This window comes from Lycorma delicatula, chromosome 4, assembly GCF_047948215.1.
Source record: "Lycorma delicatula isolate Av1 chromosome 4, ASM4794821v1, whole genome shotgun sequence".
NCBI lineage: Eukaryota > Metazoa > Arthropoda > Insecta > Hemiptera > Fulgoridae > Lycorma > Lycorma delicatula.
In genome coordinates this window covers 113590411-113615867 of record NC_134458.1, presented here as the reverse complement: position 1 = coordinate 113615867, position 25457 = coordinate 113590411, and the positions used below count along the sequence as shown (strand labels likewise).

The following is a 25457-nucleotide window of genomic DNA, read 5'->3' as shown; positions in this document are numbered from 1 at the left end:
ATATTGTTAAAGATAACAGGCAATTCACTTTTTCAGAGCATTCCAGTTTGTTTCCTCAGATCTTTCACTTATCATGGTTAATGATACAGTATCATAAATTTTGTGCCCAGTGGATTCCTAAAACTCTTTCAAAACAGAAGACACATTAGATGATGTCAGAAACCTTACAAAAATGAAAGTGATGTTTTTTTTTATTTTTAGATAAGACTGTGAAGGTAACAAGAACCTTGGGTTTCATAACGTAAACATGCTACAACAAATCAGTCAATGGAGTGGGACCATTACTCACTCAGCAACATTACTAAAAAAAAGTGTTGGAAAAATTATTCTATAAGGAAATTCATGAAAACTATCCTTTGGAATAGAAGAGAAGGCTTCTTGATTAATTTCATGAACATTGTGAAATGCTGAGCTCCAGCATATTTTTTTTGCAGGACAATGACCTGCATACTGCTGAGTGCACTTGTACTTTGCTGCAAAAATTCAAACAGGAAGTGTTTGATCATCCTCCTGCAGCCCAAAGTTGTGAGGATGACAAATAAACATGAGGAATAACAACCAGCACTTTGACAACACAAGTTGCAATCCTCTGGGGAAGAGCTAATCAAATTACAAATAGAAGAATTTTTACAAAAATTAAATGCAAAAGCTAGTGAAATGCTATAAAAATTGCTGCAAATCAGTTGTAGACTATGCACAAAAACAGATAAAAGTTATAAATTTTTGGGTTGTAAGTTATAATAAGAATGTTACAACGGTTATTTTATAAATAAAAATTATACGTTGTCATCTGAATAATTCCCATATATATTTATTCAAATTACATGTATAATTAATTGTATAAAGGAATATTTTAAGTGGGTGTTAATTTTTAATGTATTTTTTTTTATTTAAAAAGTGATTTAATTTTTTAACATAATGTAGATGGTTCAGTATTATTTTTATGTCACACAGCGAAAGTATTTTTTAAGTGTAAATATTTTTGTGTAATATATAAACTATTTTGTGCACCAATTAGATTAACTTTTGAGTGGTGAATTAGTTGAAAATGGATGATGAGAAAATTTTTAGTAACTGATGATGCTCTATCTACATCCAGTAGCATTGGGAAAAAACAAAAACCCAGCCTAACGTAGGCTGGGCTACATTATCATACATAAGTATGATCAAAATTATTTGAAATTTGATTTCATGGTAAAAGCTGGTACCCAAAGTATTGAAAGTCCAATTCCTCAATGTGTTGTATGTAAAGAAACACCCTCAAAACAAAGTATGAAACCATCATTATTATTAAATATCATCAGCAAACCAAATACCCTGAGCAAGAAAATAAACCTATACAAATGTTTAACCACATAGTCTATAATAGTCTAAAATACACTAAAATAGTCAATGCATTCTGACTCTTTTTAAAAAATGCATAGACTATTTTTACATAAACTGACAGAAATCTATTAAAAGCCTCCTATCTGACCAGTCTTAGAATCGATAAAGAAGAGAAAATGCACAAAGTTGGTGAAACACTTATACATAAAAAAAAATCAGCTGTCATCAAAGATATGGCCAATAATTTTTGGGTGAGAAAGCTGCTAAAGTAATAAAAAAAAAAATACCTATATCCAATAAAACTGTAAAAAGGAGAACTGATGACATGTCATTAACATAAAAAAAACTCTGACCCCACAATTGCAGAAATGTACTTATTTCTCTCTTCAAAAAGATGAAAGCATAAACATAAAAGATTTAGCTCAGTTACTTATTTTCATAAGATCTGATTGTAATGAAGACATAATTGAGGAATTTTTATTTTGTAACCCGCTAAAAAACGCCACAGGTGAAAACATTTTTAACTTGGTCAACACTTACCTATCAAAAATTAGTTTATCATGGGCAAAATGTGTTTACATTTGTACTGTGTGAGGGCCCAATTGACGTACAGAAAGTTTAAAGGAAGCACCAAGAATCTGTAAAGTTGTGCCAGACTGTAAGAGCATCCACTGCATAATATATCGAGAAGCCCTGGCTTCAAAGAACATGCCTAAAGAACTAGCATCAGGTTTAAAAGATGTGGTCAAGGTTATAAATTTGATTAAAGCCCTTAATTCACATCTGTTCACACTGCTATGGAAAGAAATGGGAAGCAAATACCAGACGTGCTTCTTCATACTGAGATGAGATGGCTGTCCTGTGGAAAAATTTTACATAGGCTGTTTGAACTAAGACATAAGTGTTTTCATTTTTAACTGAAAAAGATGAAACCTTGAAAAATTTGCTATGATGAAAAGTGGCCTACTTGGAATACATTTTTGAAAGGCTTAACAGTTTACACATGGGCCTCCAAGAATGACCACATTGGTGTTGTTGTTAATGATAAAATAAATACCTTAAAAAAAAAAATTTAATCTTTTTATCTCTCAAATACAGAAAAATAATATTTCGGCATTAACAGCTCTCAAGTCATTCCTAGAAGATAAACTGATTCCTATGAAACTTTTGACTACAGAAATTGTACAACACTTGAAAGGATTAAACGAAAACTTTCACAAATAGTTTTCTTAAGACTACAGTCCATATAATTGGATTAGAATAGTCAATTTCAAAAGGAATTTCAGTTCCAGAAAATGAAGAAGGTAAAAGAATCTTTTACTGACATGACCAGCAACAGCTCTATGAAAGATGCTTTCAAAGAAAAAAGTTTAAGTTCTTTTTAGATGGCAACAAAGAAAGAATATCCTGCCCTTTTAAACATAGTAATGCAATTTTTGATTCCCTTTGTTACTATTTGTGTGAGTGGATTCTCTGAACTGATTTATATTAAAAATAATACAGAAGTAGAATCAATACTGAAAATGATGTAAAAATGAAAATTGGTATCAAACAACCTGACTTAGACTTACTTATTCATCAGAAGCAACAATATGTCTCGCATGATTAATATCAGAACATACTAACTGAAAATACATCTGAAGATGTAGAATAGTAAACATGTTTTTAGAAATTGTTTACATTAAAATATCTTATTGAAAATAAAAACATATCCTCTTTTTTATACTTCATTATAATTATGACTGTTTTTCATGATTTCCAAGAACTTTGCACAACAAATATTTATCTGTGTGGTTTTTCCTTTACTTTAAATTTTTGCACAATTTAAATTACTTTTCTTTATTTTATTATTATTAGCCTTTTCAAGTCTAAAAACTCATGTATTTTATGTTAATCTTTAACTTTTAATTACATTTTAAGAAAAATGTCACTGACATAAGCTGTTCGTAGTTGAAATTTTTAAGCATTTGTTTCAGCATTAATTTTTTTTTTTATTTCAAAAGATTTAGTTACATTTGTCACTTATTATTATGATTCCGGATTATCTTTATTTTGGACTCTAATAAGCTGCTGTTATTAATCAGAAGTTTTTACAAAGGTATATTTTAAATATGTGTGTTTTATTTAATCAAAACCCCTAATTTTGTTATTTTAATTATTCAGTAGTATGCCAAAGGAGCTTGAAAGTGTTAGGTGGTACGCTGGGAAAAAGAGTTTGGGAACCACTCGCATAAACCATGGTTTCATATTCTCTTGAAAATTCTGTTGATGAAATACAAAGTAGAGTGGGATGCTGATTATCTGAATACTACTTTCTAGATCTCCAATTATCCAGACTGCTTACATCCGCATTACTTACATTAATACATCATTTAAAATATCTAAATCACTATTCAAGTAAAGCTTTGCTTTAACAGGAAATGTATTTTATCAGTCTTTGTTTTTAGTAGGTTTTCAACTGGTTTTTTTGCAATTCATGTAGTACAAAACATACATAAATTTGAGCCTGTGTTAAACTATAAAATTAACTACTGAAAATATTGATGGAGTTTTTTTTAAGGTGGTTACTTTTATTGTTTATTTTTTTGTGTGGGTTCGTGGTTCTTAATATTGTAGGTTATATTGAGTTATTTGCCTACTGTTTAATTTTTTTTTTTAATTAATTGGTCAAGGATGATTATGATTATGTTTGATTTTATTCTACTGTGCATACACAGTAGATCAAAACAAATGGCATCACTATTCTTTGCCTTATCTGGTTCATAATTTTATGCAGGGTAGGCTGCATAATTTTCATTATGTCATGATGAAATCACACAGCAATTACTCACTGAGATATTTTAAGCTATATCATTAAACTTCTATAAATTCACTGATCTCAAAAGCCCTAATCAAAAATTAGAAAGTCTAGTGATGTTTAACAAACGTGTTGATATTGTTAGGGTACATTAATATCTTGTCTGCAACAAAACAAAAACCAAGATACGTAGAAATCTTTAGAAATTGAAATATTACATATTGAGTAAACCATTAGCAGATGAATACAGAAAAGGAACATAAACTATTTTATACATTAAGAACAGACACCATTATGTCACAACTCAAAAAACAAGAACAAAGTTTTCCTGGAAGACAATGAAGAAGCATCAAATGAAGAGGTGGATCAGGCTCTTTTCTGGTAGTTTGTTCTAAAGTGATCCCTTATTGAGCCAATTTCTGGACCAACTCTAGTAGAGAAAGCAATTATTTTTAATGAGAAATAAATGGAGATGAAAATTTTTAAGCAAGTACATGGTGGCTTTGAGATTTTAAACAGTCTTATACAGTTCAGCAACTTTAAATTCGGGAGAAAAATTATCAGCTTGTAAAATTTATGCTGGGAATAAGGGAATTTATTTAAGAATTTGATGATTTTTTTTTAAAGCTTATAATGAACACTTTGTGTATAACATCAATGAAACTGGCCTTGAATGGAAAGCTCTTCCTACGAAAACTTTAGTTTTCCAAAAAGAATAATCAGCTCCAGGGTACAAAATGTCTCAATAACATATGACATTGTTGCTTGGTGATAACAGAACTGGAGATCACCAATTGAATCTTATGCTGATTGAAAAATCAAAAAGACTACATGCTTTTTTTAAAGGTGACTAAAATCTTTCAGTTATTTACAAAAACCAAATAAAAGCATGGATGACTTGCAACATTTTGGTTCATATTGGTTCAATAATTATTTTATACCAAAGATAAAAAATATAAGCAGATTATAGGTAAAAGTGGAAAAGTTACTTTGATAATATATAATGCATCTACTCATCCTTCAGCTAGCTGCTTGGAAAGAAAGGATGGAAAATTCAAAATTCTGTTTCTACATCCAAATGTTACATCCATCTTACAGCCAATAGATCAAGCGATTATAGTTATTCTGAAATGCCTTTACTGCAGAGAATTACTGAAAAAAGTTCTTTTGGCTAATAATGAGATGCAAGACATGATTAAGATGATTAAAGACATTAATTTGAAAGACTGCTGTTATATGGAACTGATGAATGAAGTTTTCTCAAAATCATGACATTGACAAGAACATGGAAAATATTTTAAATAAAACAATGCCCAGTGGGATTAATGAAACGCATCATGATGATGTAAGAAATATAAGGAAGTTCGTAGATAAGATGGATCATCAGCGACACCAATGATCCAGGATAAAAAAATTAAAAATATTGAGCAACAACAAGATCATAGAGGCCATATGAGAAGATGATCAACTAAAAGCTAAAGAAGAAGTTGCATTCATGGCCATTACACAAAAAAGCTCATCAGTGTTTGTCTATGGTTATGGACTGGTTGGAGCAACAAAAATAATATGATTCTATAGATATTAAATGAAGATGAACATTAAAGCTAGTACAGATTGGATTTTTTTAAAGAAAGAGTGTTTTTAAAGTTATGTTTTGATTATTGAATATCACCAAGTTATATTCTATTAAACATACTGTAATTTTTTTAATTTTTTGTAACTTCTAAGAAATTATATTTTTTTACAGCACAGTCAATAACTTAATTCAATTTCTCTTCAATATGTTTTTTGTATTTTTAAGTTATTTAAATGACATTTTATAAAACATTAAGGTAGTAAATTTTTGATTTTATTCGGTAAAGTTTTCTAAATTCTGGTTCTTTTACTAGCAAATTTCAACTCATTGTGATTTTTGTAACATATTACTACATCTGTGTTTTATTACACTGAACATATGTTCTGAGTATCTTTTTATTTTTAATAAAATACAATTATTTTTTTAATTTCTATCTTTTCACTATATGGTTGATACTCATTAAACATATATCCAATAAGTTATGATAAATCTTTTTTTAAATTTTCAATTATCTGGTTTCTGATTATCTGAATTCAAGCATGCCAAATAATCCAAGTCAACCCAAATAATCAGCACTCCACTCTTATCAGTGCCCACTGATTATCAGTTTCTGAAAACTGAAGTTTTTCACTTTGCTTTATCTCTTAACTGTACTATTAATTTGATCTTTGAAAGAGTTTGTATAACTTGTAACATAATATAAATAATTTGACGTTCATAGAGAAAATGTAATTATTTAGATTAATTTTTATCTTGGCATACAATCCTTACAAAAAATATACCTTCTTGTTCAGTCACTCTGATAACAAGAAACAGTAAAAAAAATACAGTTATTACTAAAATATTAGTATTTACAGAAATACTACTTCACAACAAAATAAACAATTATAAAAGTAGATTACCTGAAATATCTATGAAAAAATGACTTATATGAACACTAACTTCAGGTAATTCAGGCAAACTTGTCAAATTATTATGAGATAAATCAAGTCTTGATAACTTTGGTAACAAAGTAAGAATTCTTGGATCAACTTCATTCAAACCATTATTTGATAAATTAAGGCAAGTCAGTTCAAAACGACTTCCAAATACATTCACAAGTCTTGGTACATGACTATCAGTTACTGATAATGAGACAAGATGGCGCCACCTATCACTATTCGCATCAAATTTATCTAACGTAACATTTCGTAAATGAAGTGCTGTCACATTAGGTTGACCAACAGCTGAAATTAAAAAAAAAAATAAAAATATAAAATAATGATCAATACCACATTACTTGTAGGTTAGAACTCCATACTTTTAGGTTCAGAATTTAGAACCTATTTTCACTTCATATTTTATAGAAAGATTTACAAAAATGATGTTACATCCACCATCACTTCTAAAGCACTGGAAGTGAAATGTCAAACTTCTTGTATATTGATTACACAAATATTATTGTTTTGTGCTGATTCACAATTAAAAAGACTCTATTTTTATGTTATGGTGTTATTTAAGTCTATTAGTTCTTAAATTAATGTCACTTAAATTACTGGGTTCTTATCGACACAATAATAAATGACTTTGTATGATATAAAGAACAAATTTCTATGTATTGCCAGTGTTTTTTTTTTCATGTAATTTAATTTAGATAAAAAATTTCAGGAAATATAATTACTTATACTTGTTTATCGCAGTTAATTACAAAAGAGTAAGTATTTACACCTTTCAACAATACAAGCTCACTACTTTTTTCATATTTTTAGAAAACCTTTAAACCATGCCTCTTCATATTCCTGCTATCATTAAATTATGTTTTCTTTTATTTTCTGACTATTGTTAAGGATACTTTTGAATCTCATCACAGTCTCTATGAAAAAATCCATTCCCAAAGAAAAATCAGTACTTGCTAGGTACTTAAGTTTTTAAGTTACCTTTCTCAAGGAAACTAAAAAAAAACTTTTGAGTTCCATTGTCGCTTTAGTATTATGACGTGGTTCCACCTTGTTAGGACCAAAAACCCCCTCTCATAAACATCTAAACTGAATTAAAATCTCTTAATAGAGGTTTCTATGGCAGTATTTTCAAAAAACAAATTGCCATTGACTTGTAGCCAAGAAATGGAATACTACACACCACTTCTTTTTCAGAATACAACAAAGGTTGGGATGGAAGACATAAGGAATTAACAAGCTTCAGTGTGTCAGAAAAAGCCAAACTAATAGCTGAGATAATGCTGACTGAGTAAAACCAGGCCACCTACACCTGTTGCTAATCAAACAAATTATATCAGTTGATACTAAAACAATCAGGATGAGCAGGACTGCTAAATTCTTAATCCTAAGTCAATCTGTTAACTTGCATAAATCTATTCCTTGGCTTTCAATAAAAACAAGAAAAATTTATACATGTAATTTTCAAACATAATATTTAGGATTGGACTTTTACTTTTCTCCAAAATAATAACTTTAACAAAAGTCAGATCGAGCCTCCATGAGGTGCGCCTGAATATATTTGGAACAAATAAGAGAAATTTGTCCAGTGAACTGAATCTAAACAAAATTCACAGATGATCCCTTGACAGTCAACCATGAAAGTGTGACATATATAATAATGTGACATATGGAATGTGAAAGTGTGACAAATGGAATATGGTGGGCTGCCACTTAAAAGACAACATGCGATCGGAAGTACAGGAATGCCTTAACACCACACACATGAACAAAAACAATACAAAATCCAAAATCAAACCGAAGAAAATCACCTAAATTTCCACACCCAATGTAAACTCACTCATGCAGACTGGTAAATTAAAAATAATAACCGACCTAATGGACCAATACAAAATTCTCATCATGGGACTGCAGGAAATAAGAAACATCGACCAAGACGCCATGGAATCTCAAGGATATAGATTCTACAAAAGTATACCTGGGAAGAAATCTGACAGGTTACAACCAGCCCTATCAGTATGGTTTCAGACGTTCAGCAATTGATGCCATAGAGTGCGAGAAGGGCATAGTGAAGTCAGTGGTAGAGGGAATGTGGAGAACGAGCAGGATAAGTACCATGATGTTCCTTGACATCTGTAATGCTTTTAATGAAATACCGTGGGAAATAATCTTTAATGAGCTCTGAAACAGTAAAATTCCAGCATGTATAAGAAGAACAATCCAAGAATATTTTAATAAAAGATATGTGATAGGGACACTGGAAGATGGTCATGTTTCCGGTAGAAAGAGATGTTCCTCAGGGATCAGTTCTAGGGCTGACAATGTGGAATGTTGCATTTGATAGTATACTGAGACAGGATTATCCAGAGGGGCCACACCAGTGGCCTTCACGGATGATCTAGCTTTGGTGTTAGTGGCCAGGAAGAGGAGCTGATATCTACAGGAGAGAAGGCAGTAAATCTGGTAAGGAGGTGGCTTACTGCAAACAAGTTGAGGCTTGCAGAAGAAAAAGTAAAAGTGGCAGTCATGACTGGGCGTTGGAGGTTGAAGCCACTTAGGTTCCGGGTGGGCAAAATGTTTGTCTATCCCAGCCCGGCAGTGAAAAATTTGGGGATTTGGATGGACAGATATAGATCCTTCTCCATTCATGTAGAAGAAGCAGGAAGAAAGGGAGACAGAGTGGTCCAAGTGCTGGCAAGACTGATGAACAACAGGGGCAGACTCAGGATGTCTAAGAGGAGGCTACTAACTAGTGTATACTTGTCAGTAGTGCTCTATGGGACATCAGTCTGGGTGAGCGCATTGTACAAGGCCCGTGGCAAGAAGAGAGCTGATAAGCCAACAGTGGAGGCTCAATGTGAGAGTGATTTCTGGGTACAGGACCATAGGAGCACAGGCGGCATCGGTAATAACAGGAATACCTCTGACTTACAGACAAAAATGAGACGCTCAATAGCAACGGGGGATGAAAAGGAAGCAGCTGTTGAAGAAATGTACAGTGCCTGGAGTGAAAGATGGAATATGGCAACGACAAAGAGGTGGACCCATAAACTCATTAGGGACGTAAGGAGCTGGGTATAGAGGAGGCAAAGTGACATAACCTATAAACTCACCCAGTTCCTCTCTGGGCATGGGTGCTTCCAGGACTATCTGTATGGGATGAATAGAAGTATTGCTAGAGCCTGCTACTACTGTGGGGAGCAGGATACTGCTGATCATACAGTATTTTCGTACCGAAGGTGGAGGGACTTGAGGTCTGATATGATGGATCATGGTCCAGTAAATGCAGACAATGTGATAGGTATGATGTAAAAAGACAGGGAAACTTGGACAAGAATAATGGCAGTGGCGACTCCCATAATAAAAGCTAAGGCAGTTGAAAGAAATGGGCAAGCTGGGAGAAGGTAGCATACCTGAGGCAGAGGAACCGATGACAGGTAGCCAGCCTCTAGAGGCAGGCAGCGGGGACTCTTCGGAGTCGTTGTCTGTTAATGGTCCTTGGGGACGCTGCTTGGGCTATCCTAATTTGGTCATAAGAATGCCCGGGTGATCTCGTAGGAGCTATGCACCACATACCATATGGATTAGGTTCAGCCTCTATGTGAATAGAGGGAGAGGTTTTTTAGTGGGCGAGTGCTCAGCATTTCCATCAGTGGGCCTGATGGTGGCTGCTAGAGCTTTTTCCTCCTCCTACAGGAAAAAAAAAGTGGCTGGAGAAGATCACACCTTTGTAGAGATCTGGAAACATGCAGGAAGACCAACATAAGAAAATCACCCATCAACAACAGCTTGTCAACGTCTGGATTAAAGAAGAGCTACCACAACACTTGATGACAGCCCTCATCCCCCTGCTATACAAAAAAGCGAACAAAAGAGACCATAATAACTACAGGGAAATCTCACTCCTATACAAAACATACAAAATCTTTTCAAAAATCAACCTCAACAGGATTAATTTACAGCTTGAGAAAGAACTAGGGGAATACCAGGAGGATTTCGGACCCTGGAGGAGTTGTCCAGACAAGATCATGAGTCTAAAACTAATAATTGATTACAACAGAAAAAGAAGCAGAGACATTGTGATAACATTTGTAGTCTTCAAGAAAGCATGCAATTGCATACACAGAGAATCCCTACTAAAAATTCTTTGACACCTTGGACTACATACCAAATTAATAAACATGATGAAACTGATCCTCAATAATAACAAACAAACTAAACGAAAAAACCTCAATCCAAACAAGAGCAAACAAACTAGCTAAAGCACAAAAATTAACCTGTACGCTTGCAGTAAAAAATTTCTATTCATAAACGCAAAAATAAGACACTACAACACAGTTATAAAACCAGAAGTCACATATGCAGCAGAAACACTCTTCCACCTGAATAACAATCAAACACAAACAGACTCTAGAAAACTGAATGAAGAATTGGAAGAACTTGCTGTATCAACAAAAAGTACCAGAAAGATGAGCAGTAGTGGATCTTGCCCAACAAAAAAATATACAAAGATTTAGAACCCATCACTGATACCATGTGAAAGAGGAAATCAGGATTCTTTGGGCCCATCATGAGGATACAAGATTCGAGACTTCTGAAACAGCTGGTACAGTACTATCTTGACTCAAACAATACCAAGACAGGATGCAGAGAAATGGATCAGAAAAATAAAAGGGCACGGAGATCGAAACATATGGAAATGTACTGGGAGGACCATAAGGCCCAAACAGTTCCTTCAAAGAGACTTAGATAATGAACTGAAGTGACTTAATGCAATCATAAAAGATGAAGAAAAAAGTAATTTTCCCTTAAGTATGTCACTTCTCAGAATCAAGGTGTTCAGCAGACACCTTATTCTGAGGAACAGTGTATGTATACAAATTTCTTCAACACATATTTTAATATAAAAGGAATTAATCATTATGTAACCATGATTGCAATACTTTTGCCTTAGAATCAACTGAACATTCATAGCAGCAATCTTTCTTAATACTTATAATTTTATTTTTGAAGAATAAAGAAGTTTACAAATCAGATAATCAGAATAGCATCACTACCTCTATGATAGCAAGAAAAAATCCATCAGACATTCAGGGACTAAGCTTCCACAACCAGGAGTGTGAATTTAGTTCTATAAACAACATTAAAGGCAATGGCAATAATCTGTGAGTGAATAATCTATGAGTACTAGAGTTATATATGTACTAGTTATGTTTATCCAACCAGATGTATAAATGTAATTTGAAAAGGGAAAATTACAGTTGAGAATCAAAAATGTAATAAGTCTCTGACCATCACTAAAGTAGAGACCCTACAATAAAGTGTATAGGTTAATCAAAATTTATAATTAAATTGTTACAGGAATTTGAGGGTAGGGAAATTACAAATCTCAATTGTTAATTACATAATTAACAATTATTCAATATAATCCATTAATCTACTTTATTTCTTAGCTTAGTTGTGAATGGAGTATAAATAAATTCATTTGGAATAAATTTATTAATTTACTGGAAATATATATGAATTATCTCCTGCATATTGTTATATTTGCATGCTAAGTTTCAAAGCTGGGTTGATGAATTTTATAGGATGATGTTCAAGCAAACAAAAATGTTTTTGTTTCTATTAATGTATATTAATTGTTTTATTGTTAATAAATTAAATTCACTAAAAACATCATTGCTGGGATAAAACCTATGTTTACCCAAAGCTGCCCTTATTTATATGTTTTTGGATTATAAATTGTTGAGTGCACCACTCCATAAAATTATCCCGTACTGGAGAAAAGATTGTGAGCACATAAAATATACTAGTCTAGCAATTTCTATGTTTTTTAATTAACTTATTTTGTACGATTTAAAAATTAAATGTATTATTTTCTGACACATATTATTTAATGTGACGATCCCATCACAAATGGGAGTCAATCAAAACATCCAGAGACTTGCATCTTGCTTCTTTTACTCTATCCAGAATCCACTGGCAAATTGCAGTCGTTTAATTGTAACTAAGCAAATGAATTTGCAAAGGAATTAATTTCACCAGTTGACTTCTGGTGTTCAGTGAAAAAGTCATGTATTAACTTTTTCTGTAGTTTAAAGTTAATAAATGTTCATTCAGCCAAGATTTGATATTAGTAAGTTCTCGAATAGCAGAAATGACTACCGATTACCAAATGGATTCTATAAAAATTAAAATTGTATCAGGTGTAAAGGATTTTCCCACCTAACAAGTTTATTTTTAGGTCATTTATGTACATTAAAAATAAAATAAAAGGTAACACTGTTCCTTGGAGCAAACCAGAATTAAAGATTTTACACTAATCTTACTGTTTAAGAGGTTGTGATCTATTTTTAAATAATTTGAAAACAATAGATTTAGAGGAGTTCCACAGATTTCTGGTTTGTCTAATTTTTCCAGAAATCTTGAATGCAAAACTGTATCAAAAGCTTTAGTGAGATCTATAAAAATAGCTAGTTTTTTAATTGTTACTGACATTTTTAGCTATAATACTGACAAGATATGTTATTGCATCTTGTATATTTTTATTGTCTTTGGATCCTAATTGATTTTTCTGTATTATACTGTGCTTTTTAAGATATTGTGTTAGTTGTCGTAATTTTGGAAAAGTAAGCTTATCAGTCTATAGTTTACAGGACTTTTATGAACACCAGATTTATAAAGTGGGATAAATATTGGTGTTCACTATTTTTCAAGGGTCAGAGTTTGTGGGTACCATTTTATTGTCAGTTAAATTTTTTATGTCGTCTTTAAGTTTATTTATAAAAGAATGTACTAAGTTATCAATACTGGAATTATTAATTATGTCCTCCCAATTTTAATTTTTAAGAAAAGATGTTAATTTTTGAAAATTTATTTTTTCCATATAGTGGTGAGTGAGGAGAGGGTTTCATTATGTACCCATATATCCTGGAGGTGAAGGCTGTTTACAATTGTTCCATTTATATTTCAGTATAAAATATACCTTTTCATAAATGTATGGTTGATACACATTTTTGAGTTATTATAAATATAAGTAGGTTTATTAATATAAGAAAAGAAACCATGAGGTAACATTATATTAAGATTTTCATTTGTGATATTGATATTTTGATTCAAACTGATATTTATGTCACCAATTACAGTGATATTTTCAGTATTTTTGGAATTTTTTAAGCATTCATTAAGGCTGCTATGGAAAACATCAACAGATGATGAAGGAGATTGATATACAAAAATGAAAGGAATATTTTAATTTGTAATTGGAACTTGTGCATTTAAAATTATTGTAGCACAATCAGTCATGGTATAATTTAACCAATCAATCTTCCAATCTTCCCTAACAAACACACTTATTCAATTTGATAGGGTCATTGTATACATTGAAATCAGTTAAATTATAATTAAATGTTTGTTCATCTATTATCCAAGTCCGTTAATATTATAAGATGAAATTGCCATTTCCTATTTTGAATAGTACATGTACATTCATCAAAGTTCCTTTTTACACTTATATATTCATATGTAATCGAAAATATTGTTCACCTCAAATGATACTACAGCATTCCATAGAAATTTCTTCCACAAAATTATTTACCATAATAATGACAAATAAGAAAAACAATTAATGAGAAAAGAGAAATATAAGTAAAATAAAATCTATAAGTATAAAAAAAACTGTATTACGTGCTATCTCCACATTTATCATCATTTAATTTTAATTACCTATTTAAATTAATAAAGAGAATGAATTTTACTTCTCATTAACAGAATACACAAAAGAATAGTTAATTTATAAGTAAATAAATTAAAAAACTGCTTAGTCAAGTTAAACATTGATAATTTAGTACTAACATTATCGATAAGAAATAAATTCCCATTAACGGAACCAAATGAATTCAAAACAAAGTGACGTTATTTATTTAATTACTTATAATGAAGAGTGAATATGAATGAAAACTTAAGAAAATGTGCAACAAAAACCTTTACAAATTCTCTAATTAATTAATTATATTCATCTGTAGTTCTATCACACGACAAAAAATTATGGGTTCTTACTGACAATTTTTGTAGATCTTCTTTGCTGAAGATCCTCCACAGGAGATGTCACAGTAACACACATAAGTACCTTGCCATCCCTCACCCAAGCAAAAGCCAGTTTACCCTCCTTTTTCAAACTTCTAGCCAACCAAAAGTATTTCTATAAAACGGTGATAAGTGTTCATTTATACATACAGTGGTTTCTTTCACATTCTGTTGATTTCTGTCGAATTCAGACCTTGTTTCTTTCTTGCCACAGTCACCCACATCATCTTGGTTTCCTTGATGTAAATTTGGTTATAATTGAGGTCGAATTTATGGTATTTAGAATCCTTTTTTTTTGCTTGTTTTGTTTAACCTACGGGTCCACAGTCAAACAATTCTTTCCACAGAGGATGAGATGAATGTTTTGTTGCGTGTGTGAAAAATGCCATACCTGACCGGGATTCAAACCCAGGACCTCCGGGTGAAAGGCCGAGATGCTACCTCTTGTGCCACAGAGGCCGGCATTTAGAATCCTGTGTAATGCCAAAATGTCATTCAGTTTGAAATTTGCATGAAGAATGCAAGCTATCAAACTCCAAAATGTAGTGCAAACCCTTTTTTTTATTTCACCATTTTTGAGAGATTCTGATTATTTTGATGTTCTCCATTCTCAATTGTTGTTATAGTAGATATACCTCATTTTGTAGTTGATTTAATTGTTTTTTTCCAAAGAAGCTTGAAGATTTCAGGTGGTTTATGGAAGTGGAATTTTGTAGCATATGAAAAAATGCTATGCCTGACTGGGATTTGAACCTGGGACCTCTGGATGAAAGGCTGAGACGTTACCACTTTACCACAGAGATCGCATTTCTAAATTCTTATTTTTTTTATTTATTTTTTTAATTCATTACATTTCTTGACAATAATAGGTGTTTTCTACTGATAATTGTTCCAGACAGTATTAGTTTCTTTGGTAATTTTATTTAACACTTATATTTGAGTAGTTAGTTCATTAATTTTTGCATCAATAACAGAGGAAAGATCATCTCACATCCTGCACAGCATCTGCATTAATTTAATGAATTTGTCTTCAAAATGACTCCCATCAGAATCAGAAAAACCCACACAGTTGTCATATTTCCATGCTGCTTGAGTTTGTGTATTTTTTTCTTGAACTTTTCATATGTTCCCAACCTTGAACAAATCACGAGAAATAATTTTTTACATTCATTGCATTTTGAAGCATCTGTGCTTGTAATTTTTATTCAGCATTTATAGCACTCAGACATTTCGTATAATTATTAGATAATGGAAAACATCAACTTAAATGAAAAATGATTTAATAGAAACTATAATAATAGTTTAAATTCATTAGAAATAAATGAAAGGGAGCCGGCTCATCGTTGAGATTAGATAACGGATCTAGGCATTCAACAACTGTCTGATCATAACTGAATATAAATGTTTTGAAAACATAAAATAAAATGAAACTACATTTTGTTAACAGTAAATATAAAAGAATGACCAAGTGCATCAAACGAAAAAGTTCTTGCATTGTCTTAATAAGATATAATTACAAATACCTAATGCAGGGTACTGCTAAGTGATTTGAGATTTGAATTTGCTGCTTCCCAAATAACAGACTGATGCATTACTAAAGGGAAAATGTATTTTTTTAAATACATAGAAACATTGCTATCTTAAATAAAAAAATAACAAAAATAATAAATAATTAAAGTATATAAAATAAGTCTATAATGTTAACAAAATACAATACACCAGAAAATAAACAAATAAATAAAAACATATATAATACCTGCACAAGCAAGACCTTCATTTAATTCAAAATCACTTCTTATATGGCAACAAATGACCGACTGCACACCAACAACATGGCATCTGCATACATTAGTAGTAGTAATATTTGGACATTGTTCAACACTAAAAAATACACACTGGGGACTATCAACATCAGCACCCCAGCTTGTGATAACAAATACAATTATCGATAAAATAAAAGTAAATAAAACTGTACTATCACATCTGCTCAACATCACAATTAAAATCCTTGGTTAACTGAAAATAAAAACATAATGGATTAATTAGATAAGATAACCTTTTAAATTTTCATAAGTAACAGCAGCATTAATTTTATAAAAAATTAATAATTAAATTGTAGTAAAGATTAATCAGAATAGTTCAACTCTAATTTAATCAGTTCAACTTCTAAAATGGATTCTCAATTCAACCCAAATATAAATTTATAAGTATTCAAACCATATTTTTTAAAAATACATGATTTTTTTTTATATACCTTTCTTTTATTTTGTAGTTAAAGTTCTTTAATGTTCCCATAGTAAATTTCTTACATATAATTTAAGCATTTATATTCTCCATAACTATGCAATATTATTTTAACAAATATTAGCATAGCTTACATATATTTATTTACATATCAGAAGGTTGTTTTTTTTTTTTTAATTTTTTTTCATCAATAATTACTACACTAATGACAAATATAACATAATGATATATACCTAAGTTAATCTAATATTCAAATTATTTTTACAAAAAAATTCAAGAAAATTAGTACAAAAATAAAGTAAAATTAAATGTAAGAAAAGAAACTTAAAATTGATTTGAAAATCAGTTTTGAAAAATTCATTATAATTTAAATAAATGAAACTTTCTAGAGTTAAATATAAACAATAGCACCCACATTCCATACACCCTTAACTCTTAGCTTCCACTAAGTAACAGTTTTTTTATATCATTTCTCTACAATGCCTTTCTTATTTTATCAAGCACTGACTTCTTGTTTTTTAAACAATTCTTACAAACAGCTATTTTTTTCATTCAGGTAGCATTTTTTGAAGGCCTACCCATATTTTACATAAAATTAACATTTTAATAGAATACACTTTTTAAAAAAATAATATATATATATATACAACACTGCTCTAAGCTGGTGCCATCTCACAAGAGGATGGGGAAATCTGGATGAGAGGAGTATTAGCCTTGTTAAAAAACTTGGGATTATCTGGTTCAGATGGAAGTACCCAGTAATAGGGTTCCTGCCTAGGGATAAAGGTGAAAACTAGTTAATGGCCTGATTGGCGGAAGAGAAGAATTTCCCAACGGTAATACGGGCAAAAAAACCTAGGGGAGTAAACCCCAAAAAATAATCCTGTAAGCTTGAAGACAGAAAGGTAGAAGCCCTACCATCAACCTTAATGGTAGGGCTAAGATTGATATAGTGATGATATCAGAGCAGAGACAAACAAGAAGCTTTGTGGGAGCATGAACATAGTACAGTCTTATTTATAGTAGAGTTCCGAAAGAGAGAAGAGCCATAGCGGGAGTGGCAGTTTTAGTAAATGATCACTGGAGCAGGAGACTTAAGTCGTATGCTTGGCACAATGAAAGAATCATGAGTTGTAGGTTCAAGATTGATAGGGGATATCTACCAGTGGTAATGGTTTATGTTCCAGAGGAAGGATAGGAGATGTTTCAAAAGAGTTCTATAGGGAATTTCAGCAAGTAATAGATACACTGAATAAGAATGATAATTATTGATAGAAGGTGATCTAAATGCAAGAGTAGGGAACCAGCCTATTAGTGATACTGTAGGTCCACATGGTGAAACCTGCTTAAATAGAAATGGAAAGAGGTTGCGAGATTTTGCCAGTTTTAACAGATTATGTATTGAAAACACATGTTTTAAATACAAAGAAATTAACAAATATACTTGGACTAGTAGAGGATACAAGTCACTTATTGATTATTTCTTGGCTAATGAAAGACTGTCAAAGTTATTTCATGATGTTAAAGTATTTAGAGGATCAGATATCGGCTCTGATCATCATCTTGTACATGGCAAAGTAGCTCTGTAAGTAAAGGCTTTTATTTATTTATAAAAGGTTCATGTGGTTAACAGTAAGCTATATTCTCCAATCCAAAATAGTAGCCAGTTAATCAGTAGGAGATCAATTGATTTCTTTTGATTAAATATTATTGATAATACTTATGTTTCTTGTTGATAAATCAACCACAATATTTATTTTGAATAAAGATGATAACAATATTCTATTGTTAGTTTAATTATTGTTTACTAATAATTTAACTCAAATTGTATAAAATAGAACAAAAATTAAACAACAGTCTAGAAAAATTGAATAGCTAGATTCACTAGAAGCAATGACAGAAAATATGCAAAAGACATTTAATAATGATTTAGAATCTAAAGGAAGGACATAGTAGAGATAAAAGCAAAGTGAGGCAAGAAGAAATGAATGTAAAGACCCTATCTACTGCATTATTCACAGTAGCACAACGGATGATGAGAAGAGAGCAAGAAGAGGAATATTAAAGGCGAGTTGAAGAAACAAATATGGAATAGCAATATCTGAAAAAAAAAAGGGAGAAGAGGGTAAATATGAGAAGCGGTTATATAAATAAAGCAAGTAACTTGGCAAATACAAAAATAAAGAAAAAAATTAGTATTTTATAAATAAAACATATAATAATAGTGGGCAACAAAGTAATTTTGTTTTTTCAAATGAGAAAGTACTTAAAGATGTTCCCTCAAATAAATTATTTAGTTTGTGCATCAGCTCTCAAAAAGTGCAGTTGGGAAGAATGTTTTAAAAATAAAAGTGGAGAATGCACAATTACCATGAAGTTTGCACATGATACAATTCTACATATGATATATATAAATTTCAAGATAAAATGATAAAAATAATAATGGATTTAATAAAACGGATTTATAAAATGCATCTAGAAATAAATTCCAACAAGACAAACATAATGATAATCAATAATTAACTTCAGACAGCAGTACAAGCAGATGGACAATGAATTGAAGAGGTTAACAGATTCGTTTATTTGAGTAGGATGCTAAGGAAGGTGGGACGACAGCAAAGGAGATTAACAAAAATAATAGGATTAAAGATTTTAAAATAAATACTGAAAAATTATTAAAATTGACTGTATGGATTAATGAAATTAAAAGATAATGGTATATACAGTCGGGCCTCAATAGTCCAACATTCTTTATTCCAACACCACTAACAATCTGACACTTTTGTCTAACTGCTGAGGCAATTCATATAATGCCACAACTTTTTATTTATTAATTTCCGATTTTTATGCATGCCGTCACAACTGATAAACAGAGAGATGCCACGGCTGAGTAGTGAATATGATGTTTAAGTGAGTAGGATATGGTTACATGGGATATTCTAATAAATTATAGTACAGTACTTCTGATCATCACTTACAACATGATTAGCTGCATCTGCATTTAAGCACATGGGACCGTTGGCTGGTGACTTGTACAGTACCAGGGTCTCTCTTTCTCTTTTCTTTTTACCTTTCTCTATAAAGAATTTTACCTTTCTCTATAGAAACTTCCCTTTTTTTTTAATTTTCAAGCATGTATATTAATAAGTATATTAATTATGTTTTCTTAAAAACCAAAAACAAGTCATCAGACATAACAAATGTGATTAACAATTTTAATAAAATTTCACTGGTTTAGCAGTTTTTTGTTAAACCGTTATAATATAAACCGGCTATAAAGTTATTTAGCAGTTCCAGGCAAGAGAACAAAATCATATCTGGTTGTGATATTAAGTTCAATTATGTTTCCTCTTTTAATCATGCTATAAAAAAGCAAAAATTTTATCTTCATAAAAGAATTAAGAAATTAATGCAGGGTTTATGTGTAAAGCTTTCTGGCCATAAAAAATAAACTAAGTAAAACTGTCAAATTACCTTTCATTGCCTAGCTAGCCAATTTGAATTTCAATGGAAAACATTTTGGAATAGTGTCGAACTAATACCAATATAACATACATAAAGTGAGTAATCAGTAGAAATATATTTAACTCCTATTCTGTATCAGCCATAAAATTTTTGTTATTTAATTAATTGCATTACTAACAACACAACAGTACTAAAAAAAAAAAATAATATCCAACAAAAACACTTATTTTATACCTTAGCTGTTTGCAAATTTCCAATGATAATACTTTATATTTAAGATGTACAACATGGATCATTTACAAACTTTTTTATTACAATAAATTTTTTAAAGTAGTATATATATATATATATATATATGGGGAAAGAGAGAGAGAGAGAGAGAGAGAGAGTGTATGAGAAAGAGGGAGAAGAAGGATTTAAAATTTATTCTGCTTTACATTTTACTACAAAAAGATTATTTACTTTAATTAAATGTGTTTTGCTTTTATCCGAAATCTATTTCTTATTGCATAATAATAAAATGTTTAAAATAAGAAGTTTCAATTTCAACGCAAATGTTATCAGCAATTTAAAATGTTACCTTATTTCAACATCTGATGTAAACTAACATGCTGTAAACTTAATTGAATTTTTAATGACAAATAAACAATAGTATAATAGAAAGTGGATTTCTGCAAAATTGATGAAATTAATGAGTTTAATAATTACTTCCAAAAAGATTTTTGTGCAATTTCCCTGTAATTTTAAAAGTGTGTTGTTAATAGTTTGTAAGTTAATAAGTTTTAAGAAGTAATACATAGGCAAAAATACATATTTATTTAATTGCTATTAAATCAACTAACACACAATGATCCCACCTGTCATGTCTGAATTTTTACTCAAATTGTTGGAATTCTAATATTTGTTGAAGAGATAAATACAGCTAAAAATTAAAACTAAAAAACTTAAAGACAATGAATACTTTTTGTATATAGTAAATTAAGAATGAACAGTGTTATTTCAACAAAATAAACATATTTAATTTAAATAAATGTAGTAAAGGAAGCAACAGATTACAATTTATAGTAAATAAAGTGATCTGTCACATTTCTTATAATTAAAAAAAAAATGATAAACGTTATCAGCAAACAAAAAACCAAGGTTAATAACTAAATTATAATAAACAGTCATTACATGGGTTAAAAATAACTATATTACGGATTATAAATCATACCTTTTAAATATATAAATGATAAGAGGTTAAAGTATACTTTTTGTTAAATAATATACTACGTTTTTACACTGAATTAACTATAAATGCTGCATCACACAAAAGAGAATTCCCAAAATAATCATTTAACTGTAATCATTTAACACATTAATAAATAATCTACTAATGAAATTAATAACAAAAGAAATATCTACAAAAAACACAATCATTCTATAACATCTACAAAATAAATATAAAACGGAATTTGAAACGAATAATTTATATCTATTTTATATATCAGCTGTTTTCAAGGTTCCACAAAGTAATATTCAATCCACTAGACCGAAGCGTATATGTATTCAATTACATCTAGAATTGGATAAATACTTAAAAACTAATTATTCTGTTAAGGATAAATTGATTATCTGATATCATTAAAGCCATTAAATTATAAAATTATCAATTTTAATAATATAAATTCGTTGATCAACATTGCAAAATGCGACTTTTATAAATTGAATTTAAGAAACAGTTCACCTAGATGTATATAACAAATTAAAAAATACTATTGTATTTTTAGTGCTTCTGTCAATTAATAAATAATTCACCCATAATTTATTTTTAAAATTAAACTCTGTTACTATTTTAATTTTATGTTTAATTAATACCTAATAAATGGCTTATTCTAACATTTTAATCTATAACGTTTCAAAACAGTCTTCAGTTAATGAAACTATTATATTTCTGAATAAAAACAGTTTTTTTTTTTTTTTTTAATAAATCTGTATTGTGTTCAACTGAGAAACTGGTGAACCATATTCACTCTTCTTACAGAACAGGTGTGAACTCTCTCCAAAAAACTGATTACTAAGTTTTTCTTATGACAAATGTTACAAAACAAAAGTTAATTAATAAATTTTATAGTTTATAAAAATTAATTTAATTACTTTTTGTAATTAAACTAGCCATGAAGAACAAAAATTATTGAAAGACCAGACATTATCTTCTAAGTATACCTAAGTACAAATTTCAAGATACACAACTATTGGAAAAATACCTCAAACACCAATGTCAGAGAAACAAATATGAACACTTTTTTTTATTACCGACTAACATTATATTTTTTTATCTGATCTGTGATACTGGGATTTTCCAAGTGCAGGTATAACTAAACCATTTATTATTTCACAGAAATTTCATTTGAAAACTCTTTTAATAAATAGTAATTTTCTTTTTATGGATCAGACTGTATCACAGTAAAATTGAAATTCATGCCTAAGGTAAATGGTATGAGATATTCTGCCCATAAGTATTTATGTTCATCAGACTTTTTTTGGTCCACATAAGGGGGTTGAAGTAAAGGTATGTTGATGTAAAACAAGTCACCTTTCTCTTAACTTAGTAGTTCAAATATGAATGTGAATGAAGTACATTGTACTTAAATTACTCATAAAGAGAAAATTAAAAAAAAAAAAAATACTGGGCGTATTTGGTAATATGGTAAAAAATTATTAAACGGGCAGTTTTACAAAGTATGAATATATATATATACACACACACATTCTTGTTTGCTATAAACAGATATAATAACTACAAAATTGCTTAATTGGGTTTTAAGTGTTTATACACACTTTTATACCAATACATTCTAGTTTCCTACAACAAACTGGTCAGGTTAATGATTAATCAAACCATTAAGAAGTAACTTATATAATTCAGTGCATTATATTGTGTTTAATAATAATGAGAATTTACTGAAAATGGTTTGAAAATTATTACAATTAATAAAAAAAACTGCTTAGATTAAAATCATTAAATGCCAGTTTAACAATATACACATAAAATAAACAATAAAATTTACTACCACATAATATTGGCAGACCTCCTTATTGTTAGTATTCTCACTGTTTGTTCACGCCTGGAAGCACTGCAACAATTCTGGCCAACTCTGATTGGGAAATTCATCTCTTGTAATGATGCCTATTAACTGAGCAACTGAGTTTTTAATCGGTTTTTCTGGCTCTTTAATATATACATACTGAATATAATATATATAACTGATTATTTACATATTTAACTATTTAAATAATAATAGTGACAAACAATATTTGTTTTTTAGTCTCAAAAAACAACCTCAAAGTATAAAAACACTAGATATATTCACTGCCTGAATATTTGGTAAGATTAGACTTTTGTTCATGATACTTGTAGACATGTTTAACAATGTGTTATTTCTAGTCTGGCAAACAGTCTGGACTAAAAGAATTGTGATATGACACAAATTAAAAGTCCTTCAAGCAGTGCATTTAATTGTGCACATAGTGCCATATAATAAAATGTTAATCTCTTCAGATAAAAAGCCTGTCATCCAAGCTTAGCTTACGGCTTCAGTGAAATTCTATCATCAAACATGTACCTGCTAAAATATGTTAATCGCCACTCTTGAATTCTATGCAATGCTAACTTCAGTAATGATTCTACTGTGAACGATCTAATTTCAGATGAGATCCATGATTTAAAATAACATACTCGGGCACTGATAAAGTTTTCAACTTGACACAGGAATAGTGTAGGTATGACCAAATGACCATGGAATTTGTCAAGTATGATCCTCTAGATGGCATGCTGAAGTTTCAGATGTGCGCATTTAGTTGCTTGTTTGTGGTGATTGAGTAAAGAAAGTAAGTTTTGAAATTTTCGGAAAAATGGATAAAAATAAAAGTTCAAGCTATTATAAAGTACTTTGTTTTAAAAGATTTAATTTGACATACAAAAAGAGTTAAATCCAATTTTAAAGGATTCTTTTATCCCATCGTTTTTTATTACAAAAAAAATGGGTTGCTAAATTTAAGCATGGATACATCCATTAAAGATGATGAATGCTTGGGACCCCAACCTACTACAACAGATGTAATCATCAAAAAAAATTCATCATGGTGAATTAAATGATTTCCAACTGAAGGTATGCGAGTTTACTAACGTTGCAAACATCTTGATAAACCATATCCACTACGTTTTACAACATGTTTTGGGTATGAAAAAGCTTCCTGCATGATGGGTAAAACATTTGTCAACAGTTGACCAAAAACACATTTGACTGAATATTTCTCAAGGTTGTTTAGGCTTATTTAAATGCAGTTCCTCAAGTTTCTTCTCAGTTTTATAGCAGTAGATGAAACATGCATTCATCATTAACGCCAAAGATCAAATAGTAAGAAGGTGCAGGTGAAAGTGTGGCAAAGTAATCAAAAACAATTCCATCTGCAGGAAAAGCTATGGTTAAGGTTTTTTTAGGATTCTTGTAGTGTGGTGATCATGAACTAACAGGGAAAAGGCAGGACCATCTCCAAGGAGTATTATGCTTCATTACAGTAACAACCGAAGGATGCTATTTAGACTAATGTCCAAATCTGGACAAAAAGAAGGTGCTCTTTCACATCATAATGCATCAGCAAATAGGTCTCAGGTTGTTACTACAAACTTCCATGACGTATGCTTTGAAATGCTTCCACTTGCACCATATTTGGCTCCCAGCAATTACTTCCTCTTCCCAAACCTGAAGAAATGGCTTGCTGGATGAAGGAAGATTCCCTTCAAATAGTGAGGTCAAAGCTGAGACAACAATTTAGAAAGTTAGACAAATTAGTTATATTGAGGGTATTAAAAAGTCATTATTCTAAATGTATCAAATTACAAGGTGACAAAAAATGTTTTTCGAAAAATCCTGTGTTTACTTTGTCAGGCTGAGAACTTTCCAAATGGCCCTTCTATTTACCTCCAATAAGCAATATCCACAGGCTCAACCCTTAGTTTCATTTTTAAGCAATAAAGCCCATACTT

At 30.4% G+C, this 25457-nt stretch overlaps 1 protein-coding gene across 6 annotated transcripts in view; it reads right to left on the bottom strand.

The window, feature by feature from the left end:
• The window catches only part of hfw (leucine-rich repeat domain-containing protein hfw), a 107422-nt gene extending 85510 nt beyond the window's left edge, over positions 1-21912 (bottom strand). For 2 of the 6 annotated variants that reach the window (XM_075363958.1, XM_075363957.1), the window contains exons 1-3: positions 21642-21908; positions 16476-16735; positions 6602-6925 (exon numbers count right to left, since the gene is read on the bottom strand). In XM_075363958.1, the coding sequence (XP_075220073.1) occupies positions 6602-6925; positions 16476-16713 (562 nt within the window). In that variant the 5' untranslated portion in view covers positions 16714-16735; positions 21642-21908. Of the gene's footprint in view, positions 1-6601; positions 6926-16475; positions 16736-21641 lie in introns of all 6 variants that reach the window. The other 4 variants (XM_075363954.1, XM_075363955.1, XM_075363959.1 and 1 more) reach the window with 4 other exon arrangements.
• Positions 21913-25457: the final 3545 nt, after the last annotated feature.